At 44.6% G+C, this 20436-nt stretch overlaps 1 protein-coding gene across 2 annotated transcripts in view; it reads right to left on the bottom strand.

Annotated features, from left to right (window-relative positions):
* Positions 1–1045: 1045 nt before the first annotated feature.
* The window catches only part of LOC110530392 (potassium voltage-gated channel subfamily H member 6), a 71999-nt gene continuing 52608 nt past the window's right edge, over positions 1046–20436 (bottom strand). For both annotated transcript variants that reach the window (XM_021613401.2, XM_021613402.2), the window contains 10 exons: positions 8303–8722; positions 7660–8056; positions 7120–7319; positions 6701–6953; positions 5876–6069; positions 5614–5719; positions 5087–5362; positions 4154–4352; positions 3638–3833; positions 1046–2729 (listed from right to left, as the gene is read on the bottom strand). In XM_021613401.2, coding sequence (XP_021469076.2) covers positions 2355–2729; positions 3638–3833; positions 4154–4352; positions 5087–5362; positions 5614–5719; positions 5876–6069; positions 6701–6953; positions 7120–7319; positions 7660–8056; positions 8303–8722 — 2616 coding nt within the window. In that variant the 3' untranslated portion in view covers positions 1046–2354. The remainder of the gene's footprint in view (positions 2730–3637; positions 3834–4153; positions 4353–5086; positions 5363–5613; positions 5720–5875; positions 6070–6700; positions 6954–7119; positions 7320–7659; positions 8057–8302; positions 8723–20436) is intronic.

The raw sequence follows: 20436 nt of genomic DNA, 5'->3' as shown, positions 1-20436 counted from the left end.
GTACAAAATTAACTATCATCCATTTCTCCATTCTTGAGACGAAATTTGGCCAATCATTTACAGTAGACAACAGTTCTATATACTGTATGGGCACAATACGCACTGATTGGCAAATGGATGGAGGCAGTTCTCAATGCCGGACACACACGAGCAACGGGGGCGTGGCACTTTGCAGCTCATCTCGCTTTCAAATCTATGCAGGGATATTTTACATTTTGTAGTTTCTCTGTTCATCCTCACAATGGAAACACAGCCTGGCCTGTCTCACTCAGCTCATTATTATGACATCTAATTGGTGTTACAGGCTCATGTGTAACTTTAGCCTACTCTACTCAGGGATTAATGGTCTGCTGCTTTATCCTTGGGCATAGTGCCCTGACCTCAAAGACACTAATAAAAACCTGTCTCTCCCAGTTGAAGTAAACAAAGTCAGACCAAACAGGTGTTACATCTAAGACCATGACTACCGCCATCCATTCAGATTCACTTGCTGTGCTGTAATGTAGTGCTTTCTATAAAATTAAGAGATTACGGTCTCATTTGATTTGGTAAATATATAATCCCTAGCAAAAAAAAAATGTTACCTTTATCTAACCAGGTAGGCCAGTTGAGAACAAGTTCTCATTTACAACTGCAACCTGGCCAAGATAAAGCAAAGCAGTGTGACACAAACACAGAGTTACACATGGGATAAACAAACTAACCCAGTGTTGGACCAGTCAAATCTAAAGGACCTTTAATCTTTAGGCAAACTGTTGCTGTTTATTCATAGGCCTATTCTGGTCACCCTCTGACTGGTTTTAGGGTTAGGACTATATGATCCATGCACTATGATCTAATATCTCTGTGTCTTTAAATCGCTTTATCAAATGAGGCTGGTGGTCAGAGATAAATGAGGACAGGGTCATTGTAATAGCTGGAATGGAATGATAAATATATCTTACCTCTGCGATTTCAAAAGGGAATCTCAGGACATGATAGTGACCAGACGTTTTATGAGGCACTGTAGATTTGCACAGGCCTGAGATCCAGATCAGTATAGTGCTTTTATTTGAAGTATATACATGCCATGAATTAATATATTCCCACTACAAGTGAGATTACACATGTTTAGTAAAATGCACGTGAACAGACATGCAATAAGGCATGTGCATTGGCCTGTTCAATTGACCATGTTTGAAAGGTTTCAAGGTATGACCATACACAAAACAATGCATTTCTTGTTCATCTTTTTATTCATGAGTAGTATCCAACTGTTCATTATCAAATATACATCAAGCTACACAGTAACTCTATTCAACTGAATCAATAAATACTGTACCCTGACCAAAACAATAATAGTTCAGATTTTTTACAATATATCCCTACATAACAAGCTACTTTTCCTGCAGTAATCTATTTCCCAGAACTGGACAGTAACACACTATAACAGTATAGGTAGGCTAATGGTACTATTCAGAATGACAATTAAGCAATAATCCATAATGATATGTTCTTTGAATGATTTCTTGGAAATATATTTCATCTAAATATTTTATCAAACAATAGATACAACCTAAACTAAAATGTTCTAACACATACAGGTCCTGCTCTAAAAGGTGTAAACATTGTCATTACACTTGGAGTTGCTTGTTACAGTAACTGAGCAGTCGGTCTTCTGCAGTCAGAGAGAGGAGGAGAATTGAGGCCCAGGTGATACGCTTGCATCATGGAATATTGCTGTGGTCTGACAGATACTACATTCAGTAGATTAGGTCATAATTCTGTGATCCTCTGCTGGCCTAGGATTGGATATTATGTTATTCAGCGCGCACGCCATCTCATTCAACATCTAGACTAACTAGATGAGAGGATACCACACAATGATAACAGAACAGAAATGTTTTACAGTTTGCATATTGCTTGCTAATTCAGTTCAGTAATTTAAGAATTAGATATGGATCCCAGAATTAATTTATGTTACCCATTGAGCCAGACAGACAGAGCAACATCAGTAGACTAATGAAAATTAGCAGCAGCTCTCCCATCACAACTCCATGAGACAGAACAGAGTTCTGTTAGTCAGCTAACACTTAACCCCTACATGGTGACAACAAGGACATATACAGCAGAGACAGATATTGACTAACAAGGACAAATATGTTTCCATATACAATACTGCAAATGGTAGCATACATCTGTGAAAAGTGATGCTTTGAGGACTTCTATGACCAGAAAATAATTTTATCCACACGCAGGACATTTTATTTCACAGGCAGAGAGGGAAACAGTATGGATATGTTTTTGTTTGAGTACCTCTTACGACTCCATGTCCATAAGCAGGGAGATAGTGTTACACACACACTGTTTGGCCCCTAACTCCCAGGGTCAGAACTGTATCTGTGTGCAGTAGTCCAGGGGCTCTCCAGGTCCAGAGCTGTGCGTTTCCCTGGCAGCGATAGCCTCCGTCGGCCCTCTGAGGGGTCTGACTGGGCCAATCCTGTCCCTGGCGCTGAGAAGTTCCCATGGTTGACCAGGCTTAAGGGCTCAGTATCTGTATGGATGGACAAGCCCAGGGCGCGATGCTCTGGGTGGATGCTGTTGCCAAGAGGAGGAGTCTTGGGGAGAGAGTCTAAGACTGGGGTTGGATCCAGGACTCGGGTTGGCTCCAGAAGACACAGCTCCACTGCACTGTGGAGAGACTCACAGGACTTGGAAAGGCTGTAGTCAAAATCTGTTTGGATCAAGAACTGAGGTAGAGAACAAGAGAGAGGTGAGAAGAATCAGATCTACAGTACACACAGCAGAATAACTTCTGTAAACGTCAAAGTGGGATTATTGGTTGATATACAGTAGGCTAGACAAGACACACTGAGCAGTTGTTTCCTATGGATCCAGACTAGTGATGATGGTCCTAACAAACTGATCACCTACATCCAGAAGGGGTTAGACCAGACAGACCCTTGGGCTTAGTAGATTTCCACTCAACATTCAAATGCTACAGTATTGGCATCTTTAACCCAATGCTTTCACAAAAAAAAGTATTCTGTCCAACCAATGTGCTGCTATCACACTGATGACACGACCTCAACTACACTTTGTGACCTTACTATCTACAAAGGTCAGTAAATCAACTACCCTAAATCAATAACCAGGTTAAATCTACACGGAACATAAATATAAATGCAACAATTTCAAAGATTTTACTGAGTTACAGTTCATAAGTAAATCAGTCAATTGAAATAAAATTAGGCCCAAATCTATGGAGTACACGACTGGGCATTGATGCAGCTATGGGTGAGCATAGGCCCACCCACTTAGCAGCCTGGCCCACCTACTTGGCAGCCTGGCCCACCCACTTGGCAGCCAGGCACACACACTGGGGAGCCAGGCCCAGCCAATTAGAACAAGTTTTTCCTCACAAAAGGCCTTTATTACCGACAGAAATACACCCTTTGAGAGAAATACACTTTTTATGCATATGTAAAATGTTTGGGAGTTTTTATTTCAACTCATGAAACAAGGGAACACTTTACATGTTGCATTTATATTTTTTGTTCAGTATAAATACACACATTTGGAAGATGTGTCCATCAGTCAAGAAGCACCTTTGCTTGGATGGTGTGCCCCGTTGCAATATGTGGTATACATACAGTACCTGTGAGAGGGAGGCCAGGGTCTCCGAGTCCAGCGGTGAGACGGGCTGCACCAGCCTCTCTGCAGGCCTCAGGGTAAGGGAGGGGGACGGTTCAGGGGGAGAGGACACTGTGCTGTAGGCCGGGGGCACCAGCACCATCTGTCTCTGGAGCAGCTGCATTATGGCCCCGATGTCTGTGGACATCCGTGACTCCATCCTGAGTGATCACAGTAGAATAGTCAGACAACAACCACAGCTAAAGTAGCATAGGTCACAACAGTAAATGGTTATTTGGGTCATCTCATTATCCCGCAGTTAAAGGGAGACAGCCTCCCAACACCAAAAGTTTGGCAAGTCATTGGTTGCAACCCAAATGGAATCCCTATTCCCTACATCCTGTAGGGCTCTGGTCAAATCACTGCACTATGGGCCCTGGTCAAAAGTAGTGAACTATATATGGAGTAGTGTGCCATTTGGGATACATCCAAGAATACACAACCCAAGGGTTCACACAACATTGACCAAACATTCTCCGACCTGTTGAGCTGTCTCTGCAGCAGTTCCAGCCTGTTCTCCAGCTCGCTGCGCTGCCGTCGGCTGATGTTGCTCAGGACAGTGTGGAGAGGGGGAGGAGGGGGAGTGGAGGGCAGGCAGTGGCAGGTCACCTCTTGATACTGCTGCTGTTCTCGGCTCTCCTCCCAGAAACTGAAGATGTTGGAGACGCCTGAGAAAGCCCCTGATACAGGGGAGAACAAGGGAGGTTAGACAGACAGCTAGTCCAACTCATATAGCATCTGTCAGAAACAAACAGTATACTATACTGTTACGTTCCCACAAGAAACTCAGTCGCTCACAACAAAGGGAACTAACAAAGAAAAATCACTTTAACAACCAAAACGAAACAGGTGGGGTTCTAGGAGGGGTTCTGAAAGACACTCATGGGGGTGTCCACTGAAAGGTGACGAGCAACAACAACTGGAACCTAAAAGACACCCACCATGAGTGCCCACTAAATTTGTCCAAGAAGAGGCAAACAAAATAAAAACCCACACCAAAATTAAAGACAGGAAGCAAACCAAAAAAGTGGAGCAAAGAAAAACAGGGAAGATCAGATAGAGGATTGTTTGTCTAGACCTGATATAGGTAGTGCCAACTAAATGTGTTGTCTCTCAAGACAACTGGAGCACTGGGCCAGCCACTCTTAAATAGCATCCCTCTAACGTGATGACCAAACAGCACACGTGTAATACAGACTGACTAACGAGGTGACACCAATCGATGCGCCCCACATTCTAACGTCCAACCTTGAAATATTACATGGAAATACCAAAGCCTGTAACAGCACTGACATGAATAGCAGCATGCTCGGCTATTATTGTGGTGCAACAAATTGAGAAAAATAACACCACTCAGATCTAACACAGAGACAAAGTTTTTTTTTTAAATAGTGCTGATGGAGACTTGGTCTACCTGAGAGAGGATTGCAGGTATTGCCAGTCTTCTGGTTCATCTCATCCTCCACCGCACTGCTGATGTTGGTGGTCTGGCTATGGGGGATCCCTACTAGTGAAGTTGGTTGTACAGGGCTGGTTAACACTGACTCCTCATCTTCACTGGAGTAAAAAGGAGAATAGGCTGAGCTCATCAGGCCCTGAGACTCTGTGTTCTGCCCATCTCCCTGTGCTCTGGAGCTCTGGCCTCTGGCCCTGCGGACATGTCTCTGGGATGGATTGGTTTCCTCTGCCTCTGTGAACGAGAGGCATAGAATGCAGAAATAGGGTTTGTCCTTCTGACCATGGCCCATAGGGTAATACACTATACAGGGAATAGGGTGCACTTTGGAACGCACATATAGAGTGGATAGAACAGACTTGTCTAATTGAAGCAAGTGTGATTAATGCAAATTGAATGGGTTTACTAAAATCAAACTGAAATACACAGAATTATCTAATCTAGCCGTGTGCTACCCAGAGTACTTGACTAACAGGGTACCACACCTCTGTCCGAGCTGCAACTGAGGGACAGTTTTGTTCTGTGAATACGACAGCTGACTCCACAATGATCAGAGTCCTCACTGCTCATTGAACCAGCTACCGTGGCAACCTGAAAAAAATATTAAAGTGAGAAGTTATAGAATGATTCATGGAGTCAAATACCTTAAATTCAAACAATCAAACTCTAAGATAAGATACAGTAAATTCCCCTGAATGACATGTTTCTAGCAAGGCATTAGAGACAAAACTAAAAAAGCCAACTCACATCCCGGAGGTTAAACGTGATCTCCAGGTTCCCCCAGAAGTAGTCAGAGAACTCGGGATACATATCTAGCACCTCCAGCATGTCCTCCCTGTGGATCTTATGGAGGTCACAGTAGGTCAGAGCCCTCACGTCTGCATTGCACTTCCCTGGACAGGCATACAGGTTAATGGGCTCTCCAAAGATGTCATTCTTACCTGCAGGGGGAAAGAAGAGATTGTTTACTGGATGCACAGGAGAAGGTACATTGATGATAGCATATCTATGGATACAACATGGATACATTATGTGCTTCTGATATTGTGGATATTCAGAGACAATGTGTTAATAATTCATATCTAATTTACTTTTTCTGTGTTCATTTATAGCGATTTACAAGGTTTCTGAGTGAATGTGCTCTCACATATTCTTGTAACTAACCCATAGCAACCACCAGGTGAGGCTATTCGACTAAACATTGTGGAGGGCTATGAGGACATATCTCAAGGAGTGGAGGAGATGAGAGAGACTGTGATAAAAGCCTCTGCATCAATATATCAAATACGATAAAAAATGATTTGTCACATGCGCCGAATACAGTGAAATGCTTACTTACAAGCCCTTAACCAACAATGCTTTTAGAAGTTAAGGTAAATAAGTGTTAAGTAAAAAAATTGAAAATAAATAATGTAAGTAACAAATAATTAAACAGCAGTAGTAAAATAACAATAGCAATATGTACAAGTATATATATACGGTACAGGTTGAAAGCCACTGCAAGCCAAGTCAATTAAAATCAAGTAAATCTTTATTGTGCCATATGGAAATGGAGTTGAGATGATATCCTACCCAGGATGGCCACCACCACATCCCCTCTCAGGATCTCTATGGAGCCACGGGAAATGAAGTAGAGGGCTGAGATGACGTCACCGGCATGGACCAGGGTGTCGCCTGGCGGGGCATGGGTGGTCTTAAACCTCATGGCCAGGGCCCGCAGGCAGCCCTTAGTGGAGCCTTTGAAGGCCTTACAGTTCTGCAGCAGGGTGCGGTTGAGGTGCAGGCAGATATCAGCCTGTAAGCACTCTGGGAAGCCCTTCAGCACCTGGACAACATAGAGGAGTGGAGACACATCAGCTGGTTTGTCTTTGTGTCGACCACAGTGTGTTGCCTTTTTACTACTTAAATGTGTCCATTTCGCCACAAATTTCAACCAAAACAAGTAGCAGTGTGTGTGTGCATGTGTTCGCACAAGTGTGTTTATGACTCACAGCATTCATATCAATGCCGTTAGTGTAGGACCAGGCATGTTGGAAGTACTCCTCCAGCCGCTGCCTCAGTGGGTTGGGGATCTGGTGGAAGCGGATGAACTCTCGAACCCGCAGCATCTGGGTGTGGTAGCGAGCCGTGCCGGAGTACAGCCGCTGGATGATGGCTGACACATTACCAAAAATGCTAGCATACATGAGAGCTGTAGGCACACAGAGAGAATAGAGAGGACTGAGCATATTCCCCAAAAATAAGCATGTAAAATTATAATGCTAGAAAAACATGAAGATTTTGTGCCTGTAATCAAAATGTAGTGTTTTATATTATTAAATAAGATACAATAAAATGGACATAATCTTCCCTGGGGAAGAATTGCCTTGGACAGTAAACACGAGATGTGGCTGTCCAATAGGTCCAATACACATAATACTTACATTCCCCATCCATGTGATGTACAATTTCCAATCATGTGTTAACAGTAACATAACATGTGTATTAAGCAATATTTATTTGTGTATTGAGGGCTTATAATTGGGACTTACAGCCGATGAGCATTACACAGATAGAGAAGATCTTCTCAGAGTTGGTATTAGGGGAGATGTTCCCGAAGCCCACGCTGGTCAGACTACTAAAGGTAAAGTAGAGTGCTGTGACATATTTGTCCCTGATGGAGGGACCTGACCCTGGTACAGTCTGATTGTAGGGCTTTCCAAGCTGGTCCCCCAGAGAGTCCAACCAGCCAATCCGGGCCGCTCCTGCACGCTCCACGTTACCAATTGCGTACCAGATGCAGGCCAGCCAATGAGCGATGAGGGCAAAGGTGCACATGAGTAGAAAGAGGACGGCCGCTCCGTACTCAGAGTATCTGTCCAGCTTCCGAGCTACACGCACCAATCGCAGTAGCCGAGCAGTCTTTAACAGGCCAATCAGGGTTGTTGTCTTAAAGGGTACAGGTAAGAAATATGTTCAACACAGGTCATTCACACATGCAGAACACCCAGCCATACAACCAAGCTCTTTTGATTATAATCACTATGTGTCAGTTTACTTAGGAAAGAAGAAAGAAATGGGTTTTTTTTACAGGAAAATATTGCACAGGCTCTTAAAACAGACGCTCGTAGCAGCACTTTGGTACAACAATGATACTTTTAGGGCATAAAAACCCCTCCACCCAGGTCTCCTCACCTCTTCTCCAGAGCGGTATATGAGCAGGTCAAAGGGGATAGCCGCCACCATGTCTATGAGGAACCAGCCTTTGAAGTAGTGCACGGCAATCCGCTGCGACTGGCTGACCACCTCGTCGTTGGTGTTTACGTATGTCGTCCTGAAGTTGATGACGATGTCAACGATGAACATGATGTCCACGATGAGGTCCACCACGTTCAGTGGAGAGCAGTAACCACAGGTCTGCATGGCTGCCTCCTCCTGGTCACTGAGGAGAAAGGCCGCGGAGTAGGGTGTGAAGATGGCTGTGTAGATGACCAGGAGCAGGATGACCCAGTCCCACACTGCCTTGAAGGGGCTGTAGTGCAGGATGGTCCATTTATGGATACGGGGGGTCTGGAGCTTGTACTCTGGTAGGACATCTGGGCCTAGTGAGAGGACCTTGGGAAGGAGAGAGAGGAGATGTGTAATGAAACTGAAGATCCAAAGGTGAAATTCTTTTGAATTTGATGACCAAGAGAGGAACCTGTCCTCTAAACAGGTTGTGAATGTCATTATTTGTTTTATTTTGGACAATTTGAACTTGGTTTTCAAATTTAAAGCCCACATGAGATGAATGTCGTATGAATATAATGGGAGCCTCCATACATAAACAGTAGATGATTGAGAGTAGCCATTAGGCTAATGGAGCTAATGAAAAACTGTATGAAAACTAAATTCCAACAATTTGGTCATGGTCTGGTAGGATCTAATTTTCATATGATTGATTGTGGCCATTTTAGACTAAACTTCCTGAATGTGTTTGAGTAGGAATACAGCATGTTGTGTATGTGGGACTGAGAAAGTCAGTTTCTTGTGTAGTATGGTTTATAAATCACACTTGTTACATATTGAAATCAAGATGAGAGAGTGTCTGACCTGTGAGTGTAAGAACCGACGCTGGAGATGAGAAGCAGGTACAGGGAGTGGAACATTTAATATAAGAGAGACATGGAACAGGACAGGACCAGTGTCAGAAACAGGTAACAAAATGACATAGGAACATTAATGAGGAAGTGGGGAATAGAGCTGGGGGACAGATAGATATAGGGAAGGAAATAACACAGGTGATTGAGTCCAGGTGAGTCCAAATGATCGCTGATGCATATGACGAAGGAAAGAGGTGTGTGTAATGATGGTGACAGGAGTGCGTAATGCAGGGCAACCTGGCACCCTCAAGCGCCAGGGGGGAAGAGCGGGAGCAGGCGTGACAGTGAGGGCCCTAGTCAGTGTGTAACCAGTGACTGGTGAAGAGGAGCAGGTGGCTCCAGCCTTTAGGCCACTTCACCAAAGAGAATATGACAGACAAAATCTAAGAACTGTACAATCAAGTTTCTTATAAATATCAAACCTCCTGCTTGCACCAAAATATGAATGGAAAGAAATGACTAAGATATGCCTACATCCTCTGCTACTCCATGTGTTCTTACGTTCACATTTTTTTTGTTCTTGTATCTTCAGCTAAAGCATCTTGAATCACGTGACCGGCATTAGCCCTATGATTTGTGGCTCGTCTCCTTGTGTGATGTCAAAAGCAGGTATAGAACATCACATAGTACTCGCCTGTCCAACACACAACACAGTGTACAGTACAGTGCATTCCTGTCTGGGAAAAATGAAACAGTGAGACAGTCAGAAAGTGCTTAATACTTCCAATCAAACCGCTGCTGTTCTGTTGTTCCTCTCACCAAACTCTCTCCGGCCTCTCAATCACCCGTCAACACCGAATCAGAACTCACTCAAGTATAGCTGATGGTTGGCCCTGTCTGGGAAACTGCTGGCCAAAACTAATGATTCCACTGTCTATTACAGAACTGTAAATCCGTCAAGGTCCTAACTGCCAAGTGTATTATTTCCCATGATAGAAAGTGATTTCAATCATTCCTTTAAAGTCTATTAATCCACTGTAGGCCTACAGACTGCTTCACACATAGTGTACACATGCAAAAAGACTCTGAAAGCCAGAAACACGCAAACATGATTAACTTACATTATCATTAGATATTTCTCCTGCTCATTACGTATCAGTCGGAATGAGAAACTACAGCACATCCGGAACAGGCAGCACATAGCTAGCTAACATAACAGCAGCACTAAGGCTCTTGCTATCGACAACCCAGTTGAGAAGTAAGACCATTTTTTATTCTTGTTTCTATTTATGTATCTGGGCTATGACGTATCCTTTCATGACTGGGAGTGTGATTTACAGGAATATGGGGAACTTTTTAGGTCTCCAAAATGATGTCCATGTTAATTATCAGTTGTGAGAAAAAGCTAATTCTACAGGATTTTCATAAAACATTGATATGTTAATATACTGATATTTGATCAGTTCTATTTTCACTCCAGTGTCCCCCTAGCATAAACCATAGGGCTTACCCTGTCTCCCTCATTTCACAGCCTCCCAACGTGCCACAAACTCCCTCTCTCTAACCTCCTCCCCACCCCCCCTTCACCTCTCTGCCCTTTCTGAGTGTGGCGGACTATTTCCATCCAATAGGCCAGGTGTGGAGAACCAGCAGGAGGAAGAGTAAAGCAAAGAAACTTGTTCAGCAGCTTCAAGACCAGGCAGTCATTTCCCCTCGTTCCCTTCAAAGGAACCCCTCACACCAGCAAACATTGTCAGAGACATCAGGCCACGGGACAGGCAGCAACAAGGCTCCCCGACCTCAGCCCAGCACCAAACCTGTATCCCTCCCAAGCCTCCTGGTCCCGTCGTCCTGACAGTACACTGATGTGATCCTCTCTTCCAGAAGTGTCACCGTTAACAAATACCCAGGTACCTGGTGGCAGGTCTCCCTGAGATGTTTTCTTTTGTTCCACCACCATCAGCTCTCTTCAGATCTCTGGTTACTCTCTGGTGTCTTGGTGTTCAGCTGAAATCAGCTCTCCCTCCTTGTGAATAGTTTGAATATTCTACTTTGTACTCCAAGGAGGACAAACGCTCCTGGGATCCTCCAGGGAATTTTGCAATTGGGACATGTACTAAATGCATTGCAACTGGGACAATTGATTTGTTACGGGTCGTGTTCACTAGCACATGGTAAATTGCAGCGTGCCACTTAGGCTGCCCATAGTGGCTCGCTCGTGGGCGTTCTGGCAGCATATGGTAGCATATTGCAGCACGTTCGATTGTGCGTCAAGAATTCAGCATAACAAGTTTGTATGAAGGTCTGGTTATTAAATGGGTAAAGAGTAATTGTCATGGTTCCACCTGTCACCAAAGGGCGGCAGAGATCGTTCTAGAGACATTGTCCTATTTACTCATTATGATTTCCCTGTTAAAAAAGGAGTCTTTTCTGTTATCTTTGCAGAAGCTTGAATTGGTTACTGTGTGCGTGGTCGTTTCCTGAGTGAGGTTTCCAGACTTAATGGTTGTTATTGGTCTAGTGTACTGTGATCCTGTGGCTACGGTTTCTCAGTAAAGTGTTTAACCTTAACCACTGATTCCTCATCTGGTCTCTTCTCTGCACCTGGGTCCAACCTCATCACGTCACAGCAAGCTTTTGCCTTAACATGGACCCAGCAGAGATCACCCAGATTAAGAATGTTGTAACCCACCAAGAAGCACTGTTGGTGCGGCAGCAAGAACAACTCTCCCAAATATCAGAGATCCTCCGGGCACTTACTGACTCCCTCCAACCACAGTCCAACCTCAACCCAGGTGGAGTAAATGCCCAAGTCTCATCGCCCAGTGCTACAGGTGTCTCCAGGGAACCTGCACCAGGAACCCAAGATCCCAGGCCCCAAGCGGTATGACGGCCACCTGGGAAGTTGCAAGGGCTTCCTCACTCCGTGTTCTCTGGTGTTCGAGCTACAGTCCTCATTCCACACCGATTGGGCCATGATCGCCTATATCATCTCTCTACCCTCGGGCAAGGCCCTGGCACGGGCAACGGCAGTGTGGAAACAGTAGCCACCATCCTGCAGCTCATTATTAGCCTTCACTGCCGAGCTGCGACAAGTCTTCGACCACCCAGGCGGTGGACGAGAAGTGGCCAGCCGACTGTTCAATATCCGCCAAGTGGCCTGACCAGTGGCTGACTTTGCCATTGAGTTCCGCACTCTCAATGCACCAGGGTTTGTGTAACTCCATAAAGGATGAACTGGGAGAGGACCGCGCGTCCCTTATAATGCTGGCAATCAGGATCAACAACTGCCTCCAAGAACGCATGAGACAGCGCTTTTTTGACACCACTCCAGTATCCTGGTTTCCTGAACACCCCAAGCCCCGCAAACCCAGCATTGAGGAGCCCATGCAGCTGGGACGCACACGTCTGAGCCCACAGGAGGGTGAAAGGTGGTCTCAGCCATCTCCGTACTACATGGCCAGAGCTGACGGGAATTGCCAGGGCTTGCCAGGACAAGGGGAGACCATGATGGGCTGTGCAGTTAACCCTCGGCTACCCAGTCACCATCTGTCACTACCCGCAAACCTCCACTGGGACAACCATCAGCACGAGATTCAAGCCTTTGTGGACTCCGGGGCCTCAGATGATTTATTTGATCAAGACTTCACCAGATAATTACAAATCCCCTGCGTGAAATGTCCTATCCCTCTGCAGATTCAAGCCCTCGATGGATGCCCCCTTGGTTCCAGCCAGGTGGAATATCAGACCAAACCCATTCTACTGCAGGTTGGGGTTCGCCACAGAACTCCTACCTAGCTCCACCCCTCCCCGGGACCATCTTTACTCACTCTTGACCCGTCAAGCTGCAGTCATGGACAATTACACTGCCATCCAAAAGTTTGGGGTCACTTAGAAATGTCCTTGTTTTTGAAAGAAAAGTACATTTTTTTCTCCATTAAAATAACAGAAAATTGATCAGAAAATAATAATAATAATAATAATCACAGTGGTTGTCGAGGGTGAAACAGGTCAGCACCTCAGGAGTAAATGTCAGTTGGCTTTTCGTAGTCAACACTGTCTCTTTAACTACCTTATTTTCTCAATACATTTCTAAATTTTCTCCTTCACTTCATCCCTCTCTCTCCTTCTCCCTAAATCCTATCGGTTATATCAGCTGTATTGGTAAACCCCTCCCGCATCTGAACTGGCTACATAGAGGGTATCTGGTGTGGCCACCAGCTGCATTAAGTACTGTAGTTCATCTTCTCCTCATGGACTGTACCAGATGTGCCAGTTCTTGCTGTGACATTTTACCCCACTGTTCCACCAAGGCACCTGCAAGTTCCCGGACATTTCTGGGGGGGAATGGCCCTAGACCTCACCCTCCGATACAACAGGTCCCAGACATGCTCAATGGGATTGAGATACGGGCTCTTCACTGACCATGGCAGAACACTGACATTCCTGTCTTACAAGAAATCACGCACAGAACGAGCAGTATGGCTGGTGGCATTGTAAAGCTGGAGGGTCATGTCAAGATGAGCCTGCAGGAAGGCTACCACATAAGGGAGGATGATGTCTTCCTTATGACGACAGCCTAGTTTGCCTGTTTCAGGAGTCCCTAAAACATTAAACAACCAAAATTTCAATTTCATACTCACCCCTAAAGCTAGCCAGCTAGCTGGTTAATGTTAGCTAGTCAGATAAAGTTGAGAAAAGTTGAACTTTTTCACCGTCTCCCACACCATCTTCACGCCGCCCAAAGGTCCCTCTCCGCTTCTCACCTCTTTCCTTCCATTGAAACTGAATGGGAAGCAGTGTTTCACTGCGCAGCACTGCTTGCTAGTGAACACGGGGTATTAGTAAACTACAGGGTGCCCAGTAAGTGCACAGGTGTGTTTCTTATGTTAGGTCTAGATACGGTCTGATGCAGAATGGAAAAGGTAGGACCCCTTCTGCCTCTAAAAGAGAACCGTGGAGAGAGAGGGTGCAAAAACGAGCGATCAAGAGAGAGAGTGTGAGGGAGAGCGATAGAGAGAAGGAGAAAGAAAAAGAGTGAGAGAGTGTGCCGGGGCTCACCTTCTAAAAGAAAAACAACAGGCTGAGGTGAACATAATATGATACAGAGGAATGGAACACAGCCGCAAGTGACGCCACAAGTGTCATGTGGAAAAGGAAGGAGGGACTAAGAGAAAGAGAATAGAGGAGAAGTAGAGCATGATGTCAGAGCAAATCAAATCACGTTTTATTGGTGTTCCATTATTAAAGTGACCAGTGATTCCATGTCTAAGTATATAGGACAGTAACTCGGGTGGTTATGGCTACTTAACAGTCTGATGGCCTGGAGATTGATGCTGTCTCTCGATACCAACTTTGATGCAGCAGAGGAGCAAATAACATACTCTAATTTCTGGGTATTTATTGGGGCAGAAACTATTATCCCTCAGCTCATTACATCTGTCCAGGGATACTGCTAAGTACTCTGCACAGCTGGAACTAATGTGGGTACAAGTTATACTGTCAGGCAAATGACATGGGACCCAAATAAGCCTGTTACTAAGGCTACTGCTACTACTGTATTACTAACCCCTGGTACTGCGCTACAGCATTGGAGTATTGAAGTATTGTTACTACAGCCTATTATATTATTGTTAGCCTGGTCCCAGATCTGTTTGTGCTTTTGTCAACTCCATTGCTGTCATTGTCGAGCCAAAGGCAATTCCATAAGCAGTTGGCAAGAGAGCAGAAACAGAGGGCCACCCTGCCTAATTTAACTACAATATACTACTGCAATGACAGTTGTAAACCGTGCTTCTACACCTGCATTGCTTGCTGTTTGGGGTTTTAGGCTGGGTTTCTGTACAGCACTTTGAGATATCAGCTGATGTACGAAGGGCTATATAAATAAATTTGATTTGATTTGATTTAAATTACACCTGTACTTCTTGCTGTTGTCTTACTAATCAAATCAAACTTTATTTGCTACATGCGCCGAAAACAACTAGCAGAGAAAAAAGTCTATAGCTTGGGTGACTGGAGTCTGACAATTGTATGGGCTTTCCTCTGACACTGCCTATTACATAGGTCCTGGATGGCAGAAAGCTTGGCCCCAGTGATGTACTGGGTCGTTCGCACTACCCTCTGTAGCGCCTTACGGTCAGATGCCGAGCAGTTACCATACCAGGCGGTGATGCAACATGTCAGGATGCTCTCGATGGTGCAGATGTAGAACCTTTTGAGGATCTGGGGACCCATGAAAAATCTTTTCAGTCTCCTGAGGGGGTTTTGTCGTGCCCTCTTCACGACTGTCTTCGTATGTTTGGACCATGATAGTTCGTTGGTGATGTGGACACCAAGGAACTTGAAACTCTCGACCAGCTCCACTACAGCCCGTCGATGTTAATGGGGGCCTGTTTGGCCTTTTCCTTTAGTCCACGATCAGCTCCTTTGTCTTACTTACATTGAGGGAGAGGTTGTTGTCCTGGCACCACACTGCCAGTTCACTGACCTCCTCTCTATAGGCCGTCTCATTGTTGTCAGGCCTTCCACTGTTGTGTCGTCAGCAAACTTAATGATAGTGTTGGAGTCGTGTTTGGCCACGTAGTCGTGGGTGAACAGGGAATACAGGAGGGGACTAAGTACACACCCTTGAGGGGCCCAAGTACACACCCTTGAGGGGCCCCAGTGTTAAGGGTCAGCGTGGCAGATCAGCGGCCCTTCAGGAAGTACAGGATCTAGTTTCAGAGGGAGGTGTTTAGTCCCAGAGTCCTTAGCTTAGTGATGAGCTTTGTGGGCAATGTGGTGTTGAACGCTGAGCTGTAGTTGATGAACAGCATTCTCACATAGGTGTCCTTTTGTCCAGGTGAGAAAGGGCAGTGTGGAGTGCGATTGTTATTGCGTCATCTGTGGATCTGTTGGGGCGGTTTGCAAATTGGAGTTGGTCTAGAGTGTCCGGGAGGATGCTGTTGATGTGAGCCATGACCAGCCTTTCAAAGCACTTCATGGCTATCGACGTGAGTGCCACGGGGCAGTAATCATTTAGGCAGGTTACCTTTGCTTCCTTGGGCACAGGGACTATGGTGGTCTGCTTGAACCATGTAGGTATTACAGACTCGGTCAGGGAGAGTTTGAAAATGTCAGTGAAGACACTTGCCAGTTGGTCCGTGCATGCTTTGAGTACGCGTTCCGGTAATCCGTCTGGCCCAGCGGCTTTGTGAATGTTGACCTGTTTAAAGGTTTTGTTCACATCGGCTACCGAGAGCGTTATCACACAGTCATCCAGAACAGCTGGTGCTCTCATGCATGCTTCAGTGCTGCTTGCCTCGAAACGAGCATAAAAGGCATTTAGCTCGTCTGGTAGGCTCGCGTCACTGGGCAGCTCGCGTCTGGGTTTCCCTTTGTAGTCCAGTAATAGCTTTCAAGCCCTGCCACCTCCGACGAGTGTCAGAGCCGGGGTAGTATGATTCAATCTTAATCCTGTATTGATACTTTTCTTGTTTGATGGTTTGTCTGAGGGCATAGCGTGATTTCTTATAAGCGTCCGGATTAGTTTTCCGCTCCTTGAAAGCAGCTCTAGCCTTTAGCTCGATGCAGATGTTGCCTGTAATCCATGGCTTCTGGTTGGGATATTCACTTACAGTCACTTTGGGGACGACGTCATTGATGCACTTATTGATGAAGCTGATTACTGAGGTGGTGTGTTCCTCAATGCCATTGGAAGAATCCCAGAACATATTCCAGTCTGCGCTAGCAAAACAGTCCTGTAGTGTCGCATCCGCTTCATCTGACCACTTCCGTATTGAGCAAGTCACTGGTATTTCCTGCTTTAGTTTTTGCTTGTAAGCAGGAATCAGGAGGATAGAATTGGGGCCAGATTTGCCAAATGGAGGGTGTGTCACACCCTGTTCTTAGTTATCTTTGTTTTCTTTATGATTTTGGTTAGGTCAGGGTGTGACGATGCTGGTATGTGTGTTTTTGTCCTGTCTAGGGTTTTTTGTATATCTATGGGGTTTTGGTGTTGTCTAGGTAAATGTAGGTCTATGGTGGCCTGAATTGTTCCCCAATCAGAGAGCTGTTTATCGTTGTCTCTGATTGGGGATCCTATTTAGGTTGCCATTTTCCATTTTGGTTTTGTGGGTTATTGTCTATGTGTAGTTGCATGTCAGCACTCGTTATTATTAGCGTCACATTCGTTTTGTTATTTTGTTAGTTTGTTTAGTGTTCTTCGTAAATAAAGAAGAATGTATTCAAATCATGCTGCACCTTGGTCTCATCGTTACGATGAATGTGACAGGGTGGAGGAGAGCTTTGTATGCATCTCTGTGTGTGGAGTAAAGGTGGCCTAGGATTTTATTTTCCCTGGTTGCACATGCTGGCAAAAAAATTGGTAAAACTGATTTAAGTTTTCCTGCATTAAAGTCCCCGGCCACTAGGAGCGCCGCTTCTGGGTCAGCATTTTCTTCTTTGCTTATGGCCTTAGAGTTGGTTGAAAGCGGTCTTAGTGCTAGCTTTGCTTTGTGGTGGTAAATAGACGGCGATGAATAATACAGATGAGAACTCACTTGGTAGATAGTGTGGTCGCCAGCTTATCATAAGGTACTCTACCTCAGGCGAGCAATACAATACCTCGAGACATCTTTAATATTAGACATCGCACCAGCTGTTATTGACAAAAAGACACACACCCCCACTCCTCATTTTACCAGAGGTAGCGTCTCTGTTCTGCCGGTGCATGGAAAATCCCGCCAGCTCTATATGGTCCGTTTCTTCGTTCAGCCACGTCTCGGTGAAACATAAGATGTTAGTTTTTAATGTCCCGTTGGTAAGATAATCTTAATAGCATGTTATCAATTTTATTTTCTAACAATTGCACGTTAGCAAAGAGAATGGAAGGCATTGGGAGTTTACTTGCTCTCCTCCGGATTCTCAGATGGATCCCCGATCTGCGTCCACTTTCCGGCGTCTTTTCTTCACGCAAAAGGCGTGGATCTGGGCCTGTTCCAGTGAAAGCAGGATATCATTCTCGTCGGACTCGTTAAAGGAAAAAGCTTCTTCCAATCCACAGTGAGTAATCACTTTTCTGATGCCCAGAAGTTATTTTCGGTCATAAGAGACAGTAGCAGCAACATTATGTACACAATAAGTAAAAAAAACACAAAACGCAAAAAAAAAAATTGGTTGGGAGAATGTAAAACGTTGGCCATGTTCTCCGGCGCCATCTTTTACTACTAGTACTTATTGTGTTGATGGTAATGTTTGTGTTATTCTTCAGTAATTACTCATAATTAGACATGTCTTCAGAGCAGAGTTCTCATAACTTTGTTGAGTCTTGTCAAACACCTGAGTAAATGACGAGAGAACTTAATAATAATAATAATATGCACATCGCACTATTAGAGGAAACCATGTGTAAAGTTCCCTCCAGCAAAGTACAGCAGCCTTAAATGCTGGATGCTTGACTGTATCTTGTCCACTGACTCTCCTCTTCTCATATGTTTGTTTGCGCACTACACAAATGAGTAACAAGTGGATATGTTGTCAGTATCTGGTTCCTACCCACAATTGCAAACTGAAAACTAACATTTCAGTTCAGACTGCATCTAGCTATACCTCTCCAATGCTCTTCCTACAGTAGATTTTGATGGATTATTTTGCTCTCTGTTGATTTCGTCCTGAAGTAATTTGTGGACTTTGGGGGTTTGGGAGATGGATTCAATCAGCATCTCTACAGAGATTTGTCATTCTGATTGACTGATGGTTCCGAGAATGGAACCACCAGTCAACCGGATTCCTGTCACCATGCCTTATTAATCACAGCTCGACACCACCTCTCTCTGTCCTTAAGCATCTCCAGGCCAGATGAGTCAAACCCTGACTCTCCCCTTGAAGCAGGTCAGAGTCCTTGGAAGCCATCCAATAGCAAGAGGGATAGGGCCTTCATCTGCCTCCAACCTCATCAACACTCTAGATTAGTCCAACCAGCAATAACAGTGCATGACCTAAACTGCACCCAAAGTCTGTGTACCAAATGCCAATCCTATTCCCTATATACACTGAGTGTAACAAAACATTAGGAACACTTTCCTAATATTGAGCTGCACCCTGTTTTGCCCTCAGAACAGACTCAATTTGTCAGGACATGGACTACAAGGTGTCGAAAGCGTTCTACAGGTATGCTGGCCAACGTTGACTCCAATGCTTCCCACTAGAGGTTGACCGATTAATCGGAATGGCCGAATAATTAGGGCCGATTTCAAGTTTTCATAACAATCGGAAATCTGTATTTTAAACGCCGATTTTGCCGATTTAAAAAAACATTTTTTTTACACCTTTATTTAACTAGGCAAGTCAGTTAAGAACAAATTCTTATTTTCAATGATGGCCTAGGAACGGTGGGTAAACTGCCTTGTTCAGGGGCAGAACGACAGATTTTTACCTTGTCAGCTCAGGGATTCAATCTTGCAACCTTTCGGTTAACTAGTACAACACTCTAACCACCTGCCTCACAAGGACCCTGACTGTTACACAAATGCAGTAAGAAGCCAAGGTAAGTTGCTAGCTAGCATTAAACTTATCTTATAAAAAAACAATCAATCATAATCACTAGTTATGGTTGATATTACTAGTTTATCTAGCATGTCCTGCGTTGCATACAATCGATGCAGTGCGCAGTTGCGAAAAAGGACTGTCGTTGCTCCAACGTGTACCTAACCATAAACATCAATGCCTTTCTTAAAATCAATACACAGAAGTATTTATTTTTAAATCTGCATATTTAGCTAAAAGAAATCCAGGTTAGCAGGCAATATTAACCAGGTTAAATTGTGTCCCTTCTCTTGCGTTCATTGCACGCAGAGTCAGGGTATATGCAACAGTTTGGGCCGCCTGGCTCATTGTGAACAAATTTTCCAGAATTTTATGTAATTATGACATAACATTGAAGGTTCCGTATTTCACTGAAAGAATAAACGTTTTGTTTCCGAAATGATAGTTTCCGGATTCGACCATATTAACGACCTAAGGCTCGTATTTCTGTGTATTATTATGTTATAATTAAGTCTATGATTTGATAGAGCAGTGTGACTGAGTGATGGTAGGCACCAGCAGGCTCGTAATCATTCATTCAAACAGCACTTTCGTGCGTTTTGCCAGCAGCTCTTCGCTGTGCTTCAAGCATTCAGCTGTTTTTGACTTCAAGCCTATAAACTCCCGAGATTAGGCTGGTGTAACCGATGTGAAATGGCTAGCTAGTTAGCGGGGTGCGCT

Source organism: Oncorhynchus mykiss, chromosome 8 (genome assembly GCF_013265735.2).
Source record: "Oncorhynchus mykiss isolate Arlee chromosome 8, USDA_OmykA_1.1, whole genome shotgun sequence".
NCBI classification, from domain to species: domain Eukaryota; kingdom Metazoa; phylum Chordata; class Actinopteri; order Salmoniformes; family Salmonidae; genus Oncorhynchus; species Oncorhynchus mykiss.
Note: the sequence above shows the minus strand (reverse complement) of the source record. Positions and strands in the feature narration are given on the sequence as shown.